This window comes from Gadus morhua, chromosome 11 (assembly GCF_902167405.1).
Source record: "Gadus morhua chromosome 11, gadMor3.0, whole genome shotgun sequence".
NCBI classification, from domain to species: domain Eukaryota; kingdom Metazoa; phylum Chordata; class Actinopteri; order Gadiformes; family Gadidae; genus Gadus; species Gadus morhua.
In genome coordinates this window covers 24,687,634-24,702,208 of record NC_044058.1, presented here as the reverse complement: position 1 = coordinate 24,702,208, position 14,575 = coordinate 24,687,634, and the positions used below count along the sequence as shown (strand labels likewise).

The following is a 14,575-nucleotide window of genomic DNA, read 5'->3' as shown; positions in this document are numbered from 1 at the left end:
ACAGAGGACATGGACGACGACGACGGGATAAATTCTTACCTCGACAAGAAAATGCCTACCGCAGCAACCATCGGACATCATGCTCCAGATGTCAAACCAAAATTGACAAGCAGTTTTAGAGTTATCCAAGATGGAAGTTCCGATGGAAAGCAAGTTGAACTCGGCGAAGTGACACTGAACCAGAGGGATATCACAGATAGTCACACAACAGAGACTAGCCAACCTACCACAACGAGAAGTCCCTGAATTCAGTGGCGATCCTTTCGAGTTCCTGCCATTCCTGAAGTCCTTTGAGCACATCATCCACAGTCGTACAGACAACGATGAAGACAGCTTGTACTATCTAGAGCAATTGGCGCACTACGAGGCTTCAATGAAGCAAGAAAGCTTTTGACCTATCACTATGGCAATGAGCAGGAAATGGCTGCGGCCTACGTAGACAAGGCTGTCAAATGGCCTCAAATCAAAGCAGAAGAGGCCAAGTCACTTCACATCTTCTCCATGTATCTCACTGGATGTAACAATGTCATGAAGGACAGGGAGTACCTCGAGGAGATGAACAGCCCGAGCAACCTTCGGATCGTCGTGTCAAAGTTGCCCTTCAGACTTCGTGAAAGATGAAGAGTTATAGCTTTCGTCATACAAGAAAGGGAAGGAAGAGCAAAGTTCTCTCGTGACATACATCAACAGACAAGCTAAGATAGCTTCAGACCCACTGTTCGGTGATGTTAAAGAGTCCTCTGAAGCAAAAGAGTCCCTTGGCACTAGATTTGCCAAGGGAGGCGGACCGAGAAGAACTACTGGCTGTGCAACAAGTGTTAGGCCAGATGAAGGGGATGCCTCAGAACTTAGAAAGAACAAGCAGACAAGCAACGCGTTTCAAGAGCCATGCCTGTACTGCAACAAAAGACACAACCTGAGCACATGTTACAAAATAAGAAGTCTGCCAAACAAAGAGAGAATCGAGTTCCTTAAAGGTATAGGGACTTTGTTTCGGGTTTCTGACCCAAGGGCACATGGGAAAAGATGGTAAAAAGAGAGCCACATGTGAAATCTGCAGCAAGAAACACCCAAGCCTGCTTCACAGCAAAAGGGACGAGAACCCCGACCAAGAGAACGCCGAGCCTGAGAAAGGTCAAAGCTCTACCAGCGGCCACTGAACTCCACAAGAAGATGCGTCAGCCAAGAGTGAAGTCACGGCAGTCACCGGGGCCGGAGGCAATGACTGTATCCTGTATGCCTGTGCGCATCAAATTCAAGAGGTGCAACACGACAATAGAGACGTACGCGTTCATGGACTCTGCTACGTTTTGCTCTGAAAGGTTGATGAGACGGTTTGGTCTCCATGGTAAGAAGACTCAAGTGCCCCTCCGTACTCCAGTTTCCACGATGACTACAAGACCTTCATGTCAGACCTGCTGAACAAAGGCTACGCAGTGGAACTTCCTGAAGACGAGCACAACCGCAACGACGGCAGAGTATGGTACATCCCCCATCACGGCGTGACCCATCCACAAAAGGGGAAGCTGCGGGTTGTTTTCGATTGTGCTGCTTAGTTTCAAGGGAAGTCACTGAACAAGGAACTTTTACAGGGTCCGGACCTCACTAATGGTCTGGTTATCCGCTTGACCAAGTGGTCAAGTAACAGCAGCAAACTGCTGTCATCACTTCCCGAACAAGGGAGAGCAAAGGAGATCAAGAATCTAGACCTGGACAGGGATGAACGTCCCATGGAAAGGCCACTTGCAGTGGACTGGTGTATAGAATCAGATTCCTTCAAGTTCCGTATTCACGTGAAAAGCATGCCTGTCAGCATCACCAGACGAGGTATCCTCTCGGTCATAAGCTCAATATATGACCCCCTTGGATTCCTGTCTCCGTTCATTCTTCTCGCGAAGACCATCGTCCAGAGTCTCTGTCGAATGAAACGTACCTGGGATGAAGAGATTCCAGAAGATGTGGCAAACAGATGGTTCGCCTGGCTGTCTGATCTGAGCCAGTTCACTAGCTTTCTGTAAGGAGGTGCATCAAGCCAGAGGGATTTGGTCCAGTAAAGTCAGCACAACTGCATCATTTCTCAGACGCTAGCGAGAAGGGCATCGTCACTTACCTCCGCATCTAGTACAGCCACGGTCGAGTTCACTGCTCGTTTCTTCTAGGAAAAGCCAGAGTGATGCCGCTTAAACCAGTCACAGTCCCACGCCTCGAGCTCACCACAGCTACCATTGCGGAGAAAATGGATAAGCTCATGAAGCAAGAGCTCCGGATGGACCTCAAAGAGTCTGTGTTATGGACAGATGTCACCACCGTCCTCCGATACATCGACAACGACGGCGCTCGTTTTAAATGCCATTTTTCCATATTGTCATTTAGGCTCAGATTTAGATATTATATTAGTTAGATGAATATTCAGTGATTGATTATTATATTGATTGACTAATTGTTTTGCATAGTTTTGGATTTTTGTTTAATAGCTGTTTAGTGTACTTGCTTTCATTGCTTAGAATTATTAGAGATGCATGGGATATATTAGTTGCTTTAGAGCGCGCTGTTATGACGTAGGGATGCGCTCATTTAGGGAGAGTAAAACTGTGTGTATTTGTTTGCATATGTTTCATCCAGTAGAGACGGAGCGAACCCACTGTTTTTCTACCGTTGTTTCAACACAGTAAACACGCGCAGACTTCGTTCTTTCTGTCATAGAGTGGGTAAGTGAGATATTTACTGATCACAACAATGAAGCCTTAGCCACTACACTGTTTGTGTGTGTGTGGTTGTCTGTGTGTGTGCGTGTGCGTGTGCATGTGCGTGCGTGCGTGTGTGTGCATGTATGTGTGCATGTATGTGTGTGCATGCGTGCGTATGTGTGTGTGTGTGTGTGTGAACAGAACAGAAGGTGCATCATTTTGCATCCTACCGGCGTACCCGAGATCAGAGGCTGAAATACAACAAAACGGAGTCCATTCTTCCATTCTTGTGTCCCCAAGGAAACGGAAGAGGCAGAAGGACATGTATTGTAGAAGGCAGAGATTACATAGACAATTGGAGCCGTATTGTTGTGATAATTTAACATTTTGCTTGGTTTAATTTAAACTTTGTGGAATGGCATCTTAAAATGTATGTCTGAGCTCCTATCAGGTCTACCTGTAAATGCGATGCACAACCTCAATGAGACTTAAAGAGAGATAAAAGTGGGTGTCCTTTTATGAATCAGAAAGGCACAGTCTATTTATTTGACTGCACGCCACAAGTATGCAAGTGGTCATGTTTAAACGTGTTACGGTGTGTTTCAAGTCCTTTTGATGTTTTAGAAAAAGGGTATGCATGACTTATTCTTGCAATGTTGCGCCTTATTCATGTTACACTGATTAAAAATAATATTCACCAAAGGATGACTAACTTTGTTCATGCATGTCATAATATTCTATAAATTATTTCACTGATGTCTCCTGAGAAAAGTACATTTTAGAAGCAAATAAGTACACATAATACACATATTTATTTACTATATTTTGTGTGTGTTGTGTTTACTCATCTGCCTCTAAAATGTAAATTTTTTCAGCCCCTGCAGCTAAAGCACCTCAGAATGTTAAAATAGCTAAGAGATGTTAGCTCTTTGACTGCTAAAGCAGACTTTCATCTGAGTATCGGAATCACTTATTACCCTAAGCTCTCTATTGAATTGGGTTAAGAACTATTCTCATATCCTTTGCATTAAGGGGATTATTCTAGGGTTATTCTGGCCTGAATTCTAGACATAACACCTGTAAGTCAGAGTGAAAGATAGACTGGCCACTTGTATTCAGTTTGGACTGTAAGACATTTAGTCATGTGGCGTACTCTGCGTTTATGTCTACAGAATGCAGACTTCTCCTTATTTTGTCTGTTGGCAGACCCAACAATGAGGCACTGTTTAATACTGAAACAATCATGTGAGCTATCTGGACAACCTAATGAGCACAGTAGATTTAGAGGAGGGAGAAAGACTCCAGTATTCTCACGCTCTCAATGCAGTTCAGCGCATGTCCTTTGGATGAAATCAATATTACTGTGTGGTAAAATGCTCAACGTTTGTGTCAAATATCATTGTTCAAATGATACATGTTGCCGCCTGAGCATTTTGCGCGGGGTTGCGTCAGCCAACTCGTTGCGTGCACAATATTCCGTGAGCAAGCCCACATGCGAATGCTAGTGAGGCTAATGAATATACCAACTTGACAACTCTGAGTTGCTCTCCTTTGGAATGGCTGAGGTCAGCGATTTATCCCCTTTGACTGTCATTTTGTTAGCTATCAAACAACACTTTCCCCAGTACATAAAAGGTCCTTGGTGGGCAAACAAAATTGTAGGCCTCTAGGTTTCTCTGAAACTGACTTGGGATTGGTATAATAATTGCAGCTCATTTGCATCATTTTATTTCCTCATTAACGGCCATAACAGCCATTTGTGATGTAATCAAAACCAAGATAGTAACATAAGGTTGCGCCGTATTAAGGGGTAGGTTGACCAACTTTTGGGTTTGCGGGTTGGTTTTCATGATATATTCAAGGTTTTCCAAAACTACTATTAAAGTAGGCCTACATATACAATTTTCCAGGCGGACATTATGGGTCCTTGAGGCAAAAAGATAAAAAAGATAAATAAGGCTATAGAATAAAGCCTTATAGAAGTTTACGAGAGGGTTAGGGCTTGACCAAAAACTAAAGTCGTAGAAATGGCGCACTTACCGATATATGTGCAATTCTTTGTAATGGGCTAAGTTTTTATACCTGCAACGTTGTAGGAGGAGATAATTAACGAAAGACTTGCCGAAATAATAAAAAATATAAATAAACGAAAAACGACATAGCAATAGTGTGACATACATATTTTTTATGTTATCTTGAGAACGGTGGGAACAATGTTGAAGCAGCGCATCTACCAAACTGCAAATAGGCTGTCGCTGGAATTATATTCGTACATCCTAAAAAGCGGGCGACTACTCCCTCTAGTGTTCAGAGCGTGTCAGTGCTGGGGACAGTGACACAGCAGGAGGCGGAGGGGGCAGTGTGCCAGACCGGATCCTTCATGAGGGAAGGAGCCAGGGACATCCAGCCATCCCCGGCTTCTTTTTTCCTTAGCCAACATAATTATTACACTGTTTTGCAAGCCAAGAAGCCCGAACAAGGGCCTGCAATAGTGCTCGTAGGATGTCCCGTCATGAAGGTAAGCGTACGTTTTGCAACGAAATTAGTTCAAGCAAGTCAAGGTGCGCAGTAACGTTTGTTAGACGGAAGCTAACGTCGCTAGGTTTGGTTTTTAGCTACCGTGTAGCTGGCGATAGCGTTAGCTGGTTATGGTTGGGTGTCTATTGCAATCCATTGCTGTGGCCACAGTATGGCGGCCATAGCAATGTGTTTGTACACCAGCGGTCCTTGCAGATCCCAATAACGATCAAGAATAGTCTTATATGCTCCGTGGGGGGGCGGGACAGGCGATAGTAGTAATAGTCGGCCTGCGGCTGCTGTGTAGCCAGCCACTCGAGCTAACATTTAGCCAGTTCTAACATCGTTAACCTCGTCCTTGTGACCCAACCTTGTTGACCATTAAGTATGTGGTCGTGGACACACGGAGTGGCCAACACTGCTGTAAAACGATGAACCTATAAAGTTTAAAAGCGTGCGTTGAGCGAGTTACAAGCTGTCAGGGTGGAGTAGACGCTTATTAGCTCAGACGGCTAACTCTGCTAAGTTGGTAAGTGGCTAGCATCTGAGCCAATGTTTCGGTGACAGGGGTTAGGCCCATGCGGCCTGTTTCCCCACGTCCGTGTTATGGTCGACCGTACTGTCAGCATAAGTTAACCCGGCTGGTGTGTGCTGCAGTAGGGAGGGTTGGTCACCTCTAATGATACGGCTGCCACTGCTCTCTACTACTAGTGGTCAGGGGGACAGTCAACATAATAGATGGGAATTGTGAACGGGCTTTATAACCTGCTGGACACGGAATAGCTTTTCTTTTTCTTCTTCTTTTTGTTAAGGAGATAAACTTGATTTGCATGTTGAGGAGCTGTTGCTTTGCATGTTCGATGTTGTCTTGTTCTCGATTGGCAATGCATGTGTATTTATTTTTTACTTTGAAGCATTAGTGTAAGCAGTGAGTCGGATCATTCGTAAGGAAAAACGACTACTATTATCTATGATTGTAGCATTTCGACACATTTTTAAAGTGACTATAAGGAAGTCAAACGTAGAACACCAACTAAATGTCGTATTTTGCTTCCTCTTATGTTGTCTGTACTCAAGAGAGGGTACTTTATTTCTCCTCTTGGCTTATCAGTCCAACTAAAAAATACCTGCATTCATAAGATGAATGGATGTAGTTAGACTTGAAAATATATGACTAGTGTATTTATGAAATGTATAGGCCAAGTAAACAAATGTATTAAACATGTTTTCTTCCTTTTCACCTATAGACATCCATCAATCAAAGGCTACGATGCTGAATAACACAACTCTGTGTGTGTGTGTGTGTGTTTGTGTCTACAGGAGTGAGCTGTGATGCGTGTTTAAAAGGCAACTTTAGAGGACGGCGATACAAATGTTTAATTTGCTATGACTACGACCTGTGTGCATCATGCTATGAGAGTGGAGCCACGACAACCAGACACACTACGGAGCATCCCATGCAGTGTATTTTGACCCGGGTTGACTTTGGTAGGTTGGAACTGTATGCTGTTGGTACACAGCACCTTTCTGGGGCTGTATAGCCATTGCAAATGAGTTTAAGATTTTTCCCAATCCAAATCATGCAGATTAATTTCCCTAACAATTAATGTGCTTTCGCCTCAATATTTTTTTTTGTAGCTTTCTCTTGACTAACTAAATGTAATGCGGTGCCTTAAGTATTGTAATGTGTGCAAACTGATATCTATAATCGCATTTACAACATGTAATTACCGGTACTTGAATTTAATCTGTTAGAATTAAATAAAGCCTAAAAATGATTTCCCCTGGAATACTGCTTCATAACTTATTATATTCATCTAAAGATTATAGAATGTGTCTGCTTCCACGAAGAATAACGGTTGAATAAACAGATTCCTGGCTTGCCATACACATCAATCCATCACTTGATCCCAGAGTGGAACATGATGGGCAGAAAGCCACCCTGACCCTCGTCTTAAGGCCTTGCCCCTGACCCAATTGAACGTCCCTGTGTGCTCCCCCCTCTGCAGATTTGTACTACGGCGGTGAGGCCTTCTCCGTAGAGCAGCCGCAGGCCTTCACGTGTCCCTACTGTGGCAGGATGGGCTACACGGAGATCTCGCTTCAGGAGCACGTGGCCGCCGAACACACAGAAACGTCCACAGAAGTGGTGGGTCCGTCTTCTGTGCTCTGCATCCCTGTCCAGGCGATCTGTCAGACGGCCACAAAACGTAGTCTCGCCAGGTCGATTGGATGTAAAACTAGTCAAACGAAGTAAAAAATAATGGAAAAGTGATTTCTGTGCACTTTCGACACCACCGAATGCATGGCAAGTGTTGAAGTCATATTCTTATCGGTAAAATGACGCAGAAACACAAAATGGCAATTAAAGATAATCAATACCCCAGTAACTAGCCACATTTTTTAAAAAGTTGATGGACAAGCACAACAGCAAACGATCAATCAGTATACAGACCATCTTATTACTTTAGATTCAGTTCTTTTGAATGAGAGACGCTCTGGACATACCAGTTTAGTTTGCTAGCCCTCCATTCAATGCAATGCACGGTACCAGACGTCCATTCCCTGCCGTTTTTCAATGGAAGTGGGGTGTTGATGTTTCCGTGCGACGGTCTCGCCCTGCTCTCCAGATCTGTCCAATATGTGCAGCTCTGCCGGGCGGGGACCCGAATCACGTGACAGACGACTTTGCAGCTCATCTCACACTGGAACACAGAGCACCAAGGGACCTGATATCCTTTTCTAACGTTTTTCTGCGTTTCACAATCATTACACGTGTCGTTTTGTATTGGCATCTTAGTCTACGTTAACTAAAGCTTTACTGTTTATTGGGCCTCTTAAATGATGCAGAGGATATTGCAATATTCGGTACAAGGTCAGCGAATGTGCTGCTTCCGGTATTTGCTAATAGTATTGACCGGACTAACTCATAGGTTGCTAAACTGGTTCAAAATTGACCCTGGTAACGTGTGAGTCCAGGTCGCTATGATGGTGGTTACAATGGGATGAGAACCACAGGATTATCTGAATTATATAATGGGCCATGTTTTGAATAAGGAAACTGTTGCTTTATTGCAGCCGCTGTAAGAATAAGTGTGTGTGTGTGGGGGGGGACATCTGTTGGAGAATGGAAGCTTTAAATTAATCAGTTCCTGCCTGCGTTTAATTTAATTTTAAATGTCTGGGCCTGTGTTTGCTTGTATTGTCTTGCTGCCCAGAGCACCTCGCTTCAGCCATAGCTACAGACATGCGTACGTCTTCCTTTCTGGGTTCATTCGCCCATTGTAGCTTGTTTTAAGTCTCTATTCAGTCGAGGGGAAAAAAACGCTCCAGTAATAGATTTCCAAAGTCAACCAGAGAGAGTACAGGGTATCTCTCAGGGTCAAAGTGCGGGATAGGTGTTTGTTTTTTTTCTCAACAGAAAGCTTTCAACATCGTTTTTCTTTCTATGTGCCGGTCACTGTCAACACTGTCTGTTTAAAAAAAAATAATTTGGGCAGATTATCAAGGGCTAGGTGGTAGACACGGAAGTGTAGTCAGTGCTTATGCTGCTATCCATTTGGATGGTAGGCTGGTACGACCAGTTTCAGCGAGGACGTGACGTATCTCCCTTGCTCCAGCCTTCCAGTTTGCCATTTGTGTCTGACGAGTTTGAGAAGAAAACTATTTTGGGAAAAAGAAATAATCCAGTGTATAATGGTGGCCACTGGCCACCCTTTACAGAAACATTAACATTAGCAAAAAAAATAGCAAGAGTAGCAATAATATTTTGCCATTTTCGCATTTTAATTTCAAAAAGTGCTGTCGTGTTTCTGTCGAGCCACGAGGGGTAGTAGCGTGCTAGTCATCATTAGCATCATAGCCTCTTTAACAAACCAGCTTGAAAACACAACTTCACATTGAATTGCACGCAAAGCAAGACCGTGCGACGCATAAATTGGTGACCTGATTAAAGCAGCAATGAAATCAAGTGTGCGAGAAATCAAGTGTGCGAAATCAAGATACAGCTCAACCCCCATTGACTATGGGCGCAGCCATCTTCTTTGCTAGTTGTACAGATCTGCTCGCTCTACTTTAAAAGCGACGAGATACTACGACCGAAAAGGGGGCGCGCCCCCTTTTCGGTCGTAGTATCTCGACGCTTTGAGAAAAGCTCGGAGATCTGCGACTTTACCACTTCGTACATCCAAATGGATAGCGGCATTTATAATTTATTGCACATTACCGCGTTGCTTTTGTCACTCTGACACACCATGTAACGTCAGTGTCAGCCCCTGACGAGTCGCCCTGTTGAGGCATCCTGCAGTCTTTGTTCCCCTTAACCGCCAGCCTCACGACGAGTCGAGTGGGGTGCGCCACGTGAGGAGGATGTTCCACCCGGGTCGCGGTCTGGGCGGGCCCCGGGGACGGCGCTCCAACATGCACTTCACCAGCACCACCACCGGGGGGCTCTCCAGCAACCAGAGCTCCACGCAGAGCTCCAACTACAGCAGAGAGGCCATGGACCCCATAGCAGGTCAGCGCGCACACACACACACACACACGTGTTTTGATATAGAACGTACACACACACGTGTTTTGATATAGAACGTACACACACACACACGTGTTTTGATATAGAACGTACACACACACACACGTGTTTTGATATAGAACGTACACACACACACACACACACACACACACGAGAGATGTGTTCTGATACAGAACGTACTCGTCACGAGGCTGATACCTCCATGTACCTCCACGGAGTATCTGCAGGAGAGGTGGATGGATGCCGATACACCGGGCTGTTTTAAAACATTACTTCCCTTGTGTAGGAAGCTTATTTCCTTTACACTGTAGGCCTGTTATGGCTGCAGACACAGCCCTCAGTGGCCCATAAAGAATGGAAATGAAATAGTGGAAATGAGCTTTGTCAACTACGCGATTGCTCTCGTCAAAATACATTTTAAAATGTATTTTTAACGATGCATTTCCACTCACCTGGAGCCGGGTGTACATTAAGGTTTGTTTAACTGGGAGGAGTATGAATACTGGCTGTTTTTAATTATTATGCCTGTATTCCTATGGCCAATATGTGTTTTGTTTCAGAAGTTAACAATGAATCAATGTGTGTAGCGATGTTGCTATGGCAATCCCTTGTTTATTCTGTTCCCAATTATAAACCGGTTCAGTGGCCTTCAGTCCCTGTCAACTCCAGCTGTGTACTACACATTGCTGTATTCCAGTCCTGTCCAACAAACACGACACCAGACAATGCCCCCTAGACCCACTAATGGCATCTTGGATTGACCCGAATATAAGGGCCTTGGGAGATCCCAAATGGACTCCCAAGGACCTTCTCAAAGGATCATCCAAAATGCCCCGAGACCTGCTGCTGGTTGCTCAGCTATAGGTATTGTATTCGACTCCACAGATGTTAATTGGCAGCAAATGGTGCGAGGCTGGCTAGCTGCCTAACCGGTGCTCGTTCACCAACGGCTCCTCAGCCCCCATGGAATCACCTTCTTGTCAAACTCGGTGTCATCATTCCAAGCACAGGTTTTCATACTACAATTACAATTAGGGCATTTAGCAGACGCTTTTATCCAAAGCGACTTACATCGTTTGATACACACATTGACACACCGACGGCAGAGTCGACCATGCAAGGCGACAGCCAGCTCGTCAGGAGCGGTTAGGGTTAAGTGTCTTGCTCAAGGACACATCAACATTCAGCTAGGAGGAGCTGGGGATCGAACTAGCAACCATTCAGTTACAAGACAACTGCTCTACCTCCCGAGCTAAGCCGACTTCATGCTGAAGTCCAAACAGTTATAATCATACGCCGTGTGGCACTGTTTGCCTCTCAACCAGCCTCCTCCTTCTAGTGTCCTCCGTCCTCGCTCACTGTCCCCCCCCCCCCCTCCCCCAGAGCTCCTGTCCCAGCTCTCGGGGGTGCGTCGCTCGGCGGGCGGCCAGCTGAGCTCCGGCCCCTCGGCCTCCCAGCTGCAGCAGCTCCAGATGCAGCTGCAGCTGGAGCGGCAGCAGGCGCAGGCCGCGCGCCAGCAGCTGGAGACGGCCCGCAACGCCACGCGGGGCAGCGGGCGCACCAACGCCATCCTCAACACCAACTCGGCCGCCAACCCCGGCAACAGCGCCAACCACAACCCCAACCCCAGCCCCAACCCGGGACCCCCTGAGACCAGCGTGCTGCCCAGTGCTCACAGCTCCCAGTTCCTACTCAGCAGGTGGGTCCCAGTGTTCAGGTTCCTCCCACGCATGCAGAGTCACTGCCCGGTGGACGCCGGTCCTGCCCGTGAAATGCTTGAAATCCAGGGATTATTATTTATTTTTTTACTCTGCCACATAGCAAATAAATTGGATATTAGTAGGGCTGGCCCAATTTATTAGAATATTCGAATACTCGTTCGGAAAATTTGTATTCAAAGCTTAAATCAGTATTCGGAGCTTCGTTTTTTTTTTTTTTTCACGTACGTGACGTTACCAGAGCGAGGGAGGCAAACTATAAGCGACACCAAGCAGAGAAGCGAGAGGTGGAGGAAGAATAGATATCTTGTTTCCTTTACTTTATAACACAACATTAGCGGGATCTCGGGAGGAAAAGTAATGCTTAGCGAAATGCTTACCTTAGCTTAGCCGTTTGTTTACGTTCGCTGTACAGCGCCGCGCCAATCTACTGTGACTGGCTTGCTGCAGAGCGTGAGCTTCTTGGGAATACCCGGTCAATATAATGGATATAATATGGACACATACTACGATCAATATTCGGCATTTGTTATGGATTTAGATGCACGTTCCAGGATGAATTGGAAAACTCCCTTAAGGGCTGAGATGGCAGAGGACAGCTGCTTTGGAACGAAACAACAGCTGTTCGCTTCCACGGGGAAAAACTAAGGAACTCTAACTTACTTAGGCTTACTAATTAACGTTCAAAAGCTATTAAATCTTCAACAAAATATGGAGTTACTGTCAAAATCGGTTCCACCTTGATGTGTGTCGGATAGTCTACCAGCCTGCCCAGTGGACTGAAGCAAACGTTGCTCATCTGTCCAGCACACATCTAGGTGGACACGCCCACTTGTGATGTCAGAAGAGGCAGATTTTTTCCAAACGGCTTATAACGGCCAATCCCACTCACACCTGGGGGTAGAATGGGTCAACTTTTTAAAATGAAAGACAAGCGGTGCGATGACTTCTCTACCGGGCAGCCTTATTGATGATGTGTGATCCCGTCTGCCCCCCTCCCCTGGCCTTCCTCCCCCTCGCCGGCGGCCAGGCTGAGCGAACCGCGGCTCTCGGAGGCGGAGCGGCAGGCGTGCGAGGCGCAGTGGGCAGACCGCAGCCTGTTTGTGACGGAGCTGCTGCTGTCCACGCTGCTGGCCGACCAGGACGCCTCGGCCACGTCCTCGGAGGACGAGGAGGAGGACGACGGCGGGCGCCACCACCGCCACCAGCACCACGCCGGGCCCTTGCGGAACTTCAGCGACTTCCAGGCCATGGGCTGCGTGGAGGTCATGACCCTGGACGTGGCGCTGGAGAACCTCAACCTGAAGGAGACGCATCCTGCCGCCACCAAGACGTCGAAAAGCACGACGAAGACCACGGCGTCCAAGAAAGAGCCCCCCGCCCCACCGCTTTGATGACATGGCCGCCGGAAAGTCCCCCCCCCCCCCCCCCCCCCCATCCCCGCGGAACGCACCTGACCCCCGACCCCGCCCCCTCCCTCCATTAACGACCATTGTAACTGGCCAGCCGACGTGTTTGACCAACTGCCAATGGATGATATATATATATATATTAAAGAAAAAAAGACTGCGGCTCTTTACGGCTTTTTTTTTTTTCTCAGTGATTGTCATTTCAGCTGTCGCTCCTGGATCACCCCCCTCCCCCCGCGCCCGCCTCCCCCCCCTCCCTCCCTCCCTCCCCCTCACTTTTATTACGTTTGTGTACATTGACTTACAAAAGTAGCGAGACGCGAGAATGTGCTAAAAGTGTGTAAGCGAGACGGGTGAGAGCGAGCGAAGGGGTGGGGGGAGAAAATTTAAACTATATATGAATATATTATAGAAAATCTATACGAAATGTTGATAATCAATTCCACGTAACCCATGTTTCCTCCAGCAGATGAGTGAGCAAAGTCATGCGAACACACACGCACCTCACCCCAGGGGGGACGGAGAAGATCGACAACCTCTCCCACCTAAAAAAAAAAAAAAAAAAAAAACTGACGCTGCTGTGTATTTATAGTTATTAATAAAGTAAATGCTTGGTTGGTTGGTTTACCAAAACGTCAGCATGTGCTTAAATCACCATGTGCCCATTGTTAACCGCACAGCCACCAGACAGGAGAGGTCTCGCTCCACTCTGTACCGCCCCAAGCAAATCCCTAAAGGTGTTGAAAGCCACATCAGTGACCCTTCTGCCTCACACACACGCGCTCGGACTCTTGGTCGAGTTTGGTTCCAGTCATATCAAGTCCTGATCCCAAAGTCCCTGGCCTGTGACGTATGTATTTGGTCGGGCGACCCTGCTTTGTATCAGCCGTTGGGCACCTTTTTGAATTGCATATTCACTCACGTGTTCATCCTGTATACACTACAAACGCTTAGAGAAAAAAGGCAACTATACAACCAAGGCAGAGGAGAGATCCGTAGTGCGTTAACATAAATCTCCTTCAGTGTGACTGTTTTCAGGCCTTTTATAATATGGAGCAACAACCTGGTTGTGATACAGTAGTTCTTTCTGTTCAATTTTGTTTTGTTTTTCTTTCTTAAGACCAGATGCTAGTCTCCAGCCTCCTGTGATCTGAAATTAACCCTCTCTCTCCATTGCTCATGAATGCAAAGATAATGAAACGTGACTTAATGGAGAGAACCCTGTATGCTCTTTCCATTAATTTCTAAGTTTAAAAAAAGACCTTTGTACGCCTCCACTGCTACCTTAAGAAATGCAATGTTTTTGGCCTGGGACACGAGCCAAATGACAGGGTAAACCTTTCAAGTTGGAGGACAATAAAAACGTTTTGGATGGAAATTAACGAACAATCCAGATTGTATTGAGTCGTTTTTGTTTATAAAAGGCTATTTATGCCCCACAAAAACAATAATATTTCTGTATTCTTAACCATAAATTCAAGGAGTAGCCTTTTGATTTAATGATGTGTATCTGTAGTAATCAAAGATCTCTAAAGTTGTTGGAAAGCGAATCCAAAGTAATGTTATGCCAAGCCAAAATGGTCAAAACAATCATAACGGATGAGATAGAAGCTAAACCTTTAAACATTTCTATTTTTTTTACAGAAGCTAATAATTCGTTGTTTATGTATGCTCATACACAGGGCCGTAGCACCAAATCCTGGGCCCCTA

General features: G+C 45.9%; 1 protein-coding gene across 1 annotated transcript; it reads left to right on the top strand.

Annotated features, from left to right (window-relative positions):
- The first annotated feature begins 5,009 nt into the window (after window positions 1-5,009).
- LOC115554397 (E3 ubiquitin-protein ligase KCMF1) lies at window positions 5,010-14,256 on the top strand. Its single transcript, XM_030371109.1, has 7 exons — window positions 5,010-5,205; window positions 6,525-6,692; window positions 7,214-7,353; window positions 7,835-7,936; window positions 9,540-9,720; window positions 11,122-11,437; window positions 12,487-14,256. Exons 1-7 carry the CDS (start codon window positions 5,190-5,192, stop codon window positions 12,848-12,850), a joined length of 1,287 nt encoding a protein of 428 aa, XP_030226969.1. The 5' UTR covers window positions 5,010-5,189; the 3' UTR covers window positions 12,851-14,256.
- The last annotated feature ends 319 nt before the right edge of the window (window positions 14,257-14,575 follow it).

Coding starts and splice junctions, on each gene's coding strand:
- LOC115554397 (XM_030371109.1), top strand. Junction 7,354..7,834: donor CAGAAACGTCCACAGAAGTG/GTGGGTCCGTCT, acceptor CCTGCTCTCCAG/ATCTGTCCAATATGTGCAGC. Junction 11,438..12,486: donor TCCCAGTTCCTACTCAGCAG/GTGGGTCCCAGT, acceptor GCCGGCGGCCAG/GCTGAGCGAACCGCGGCTCT.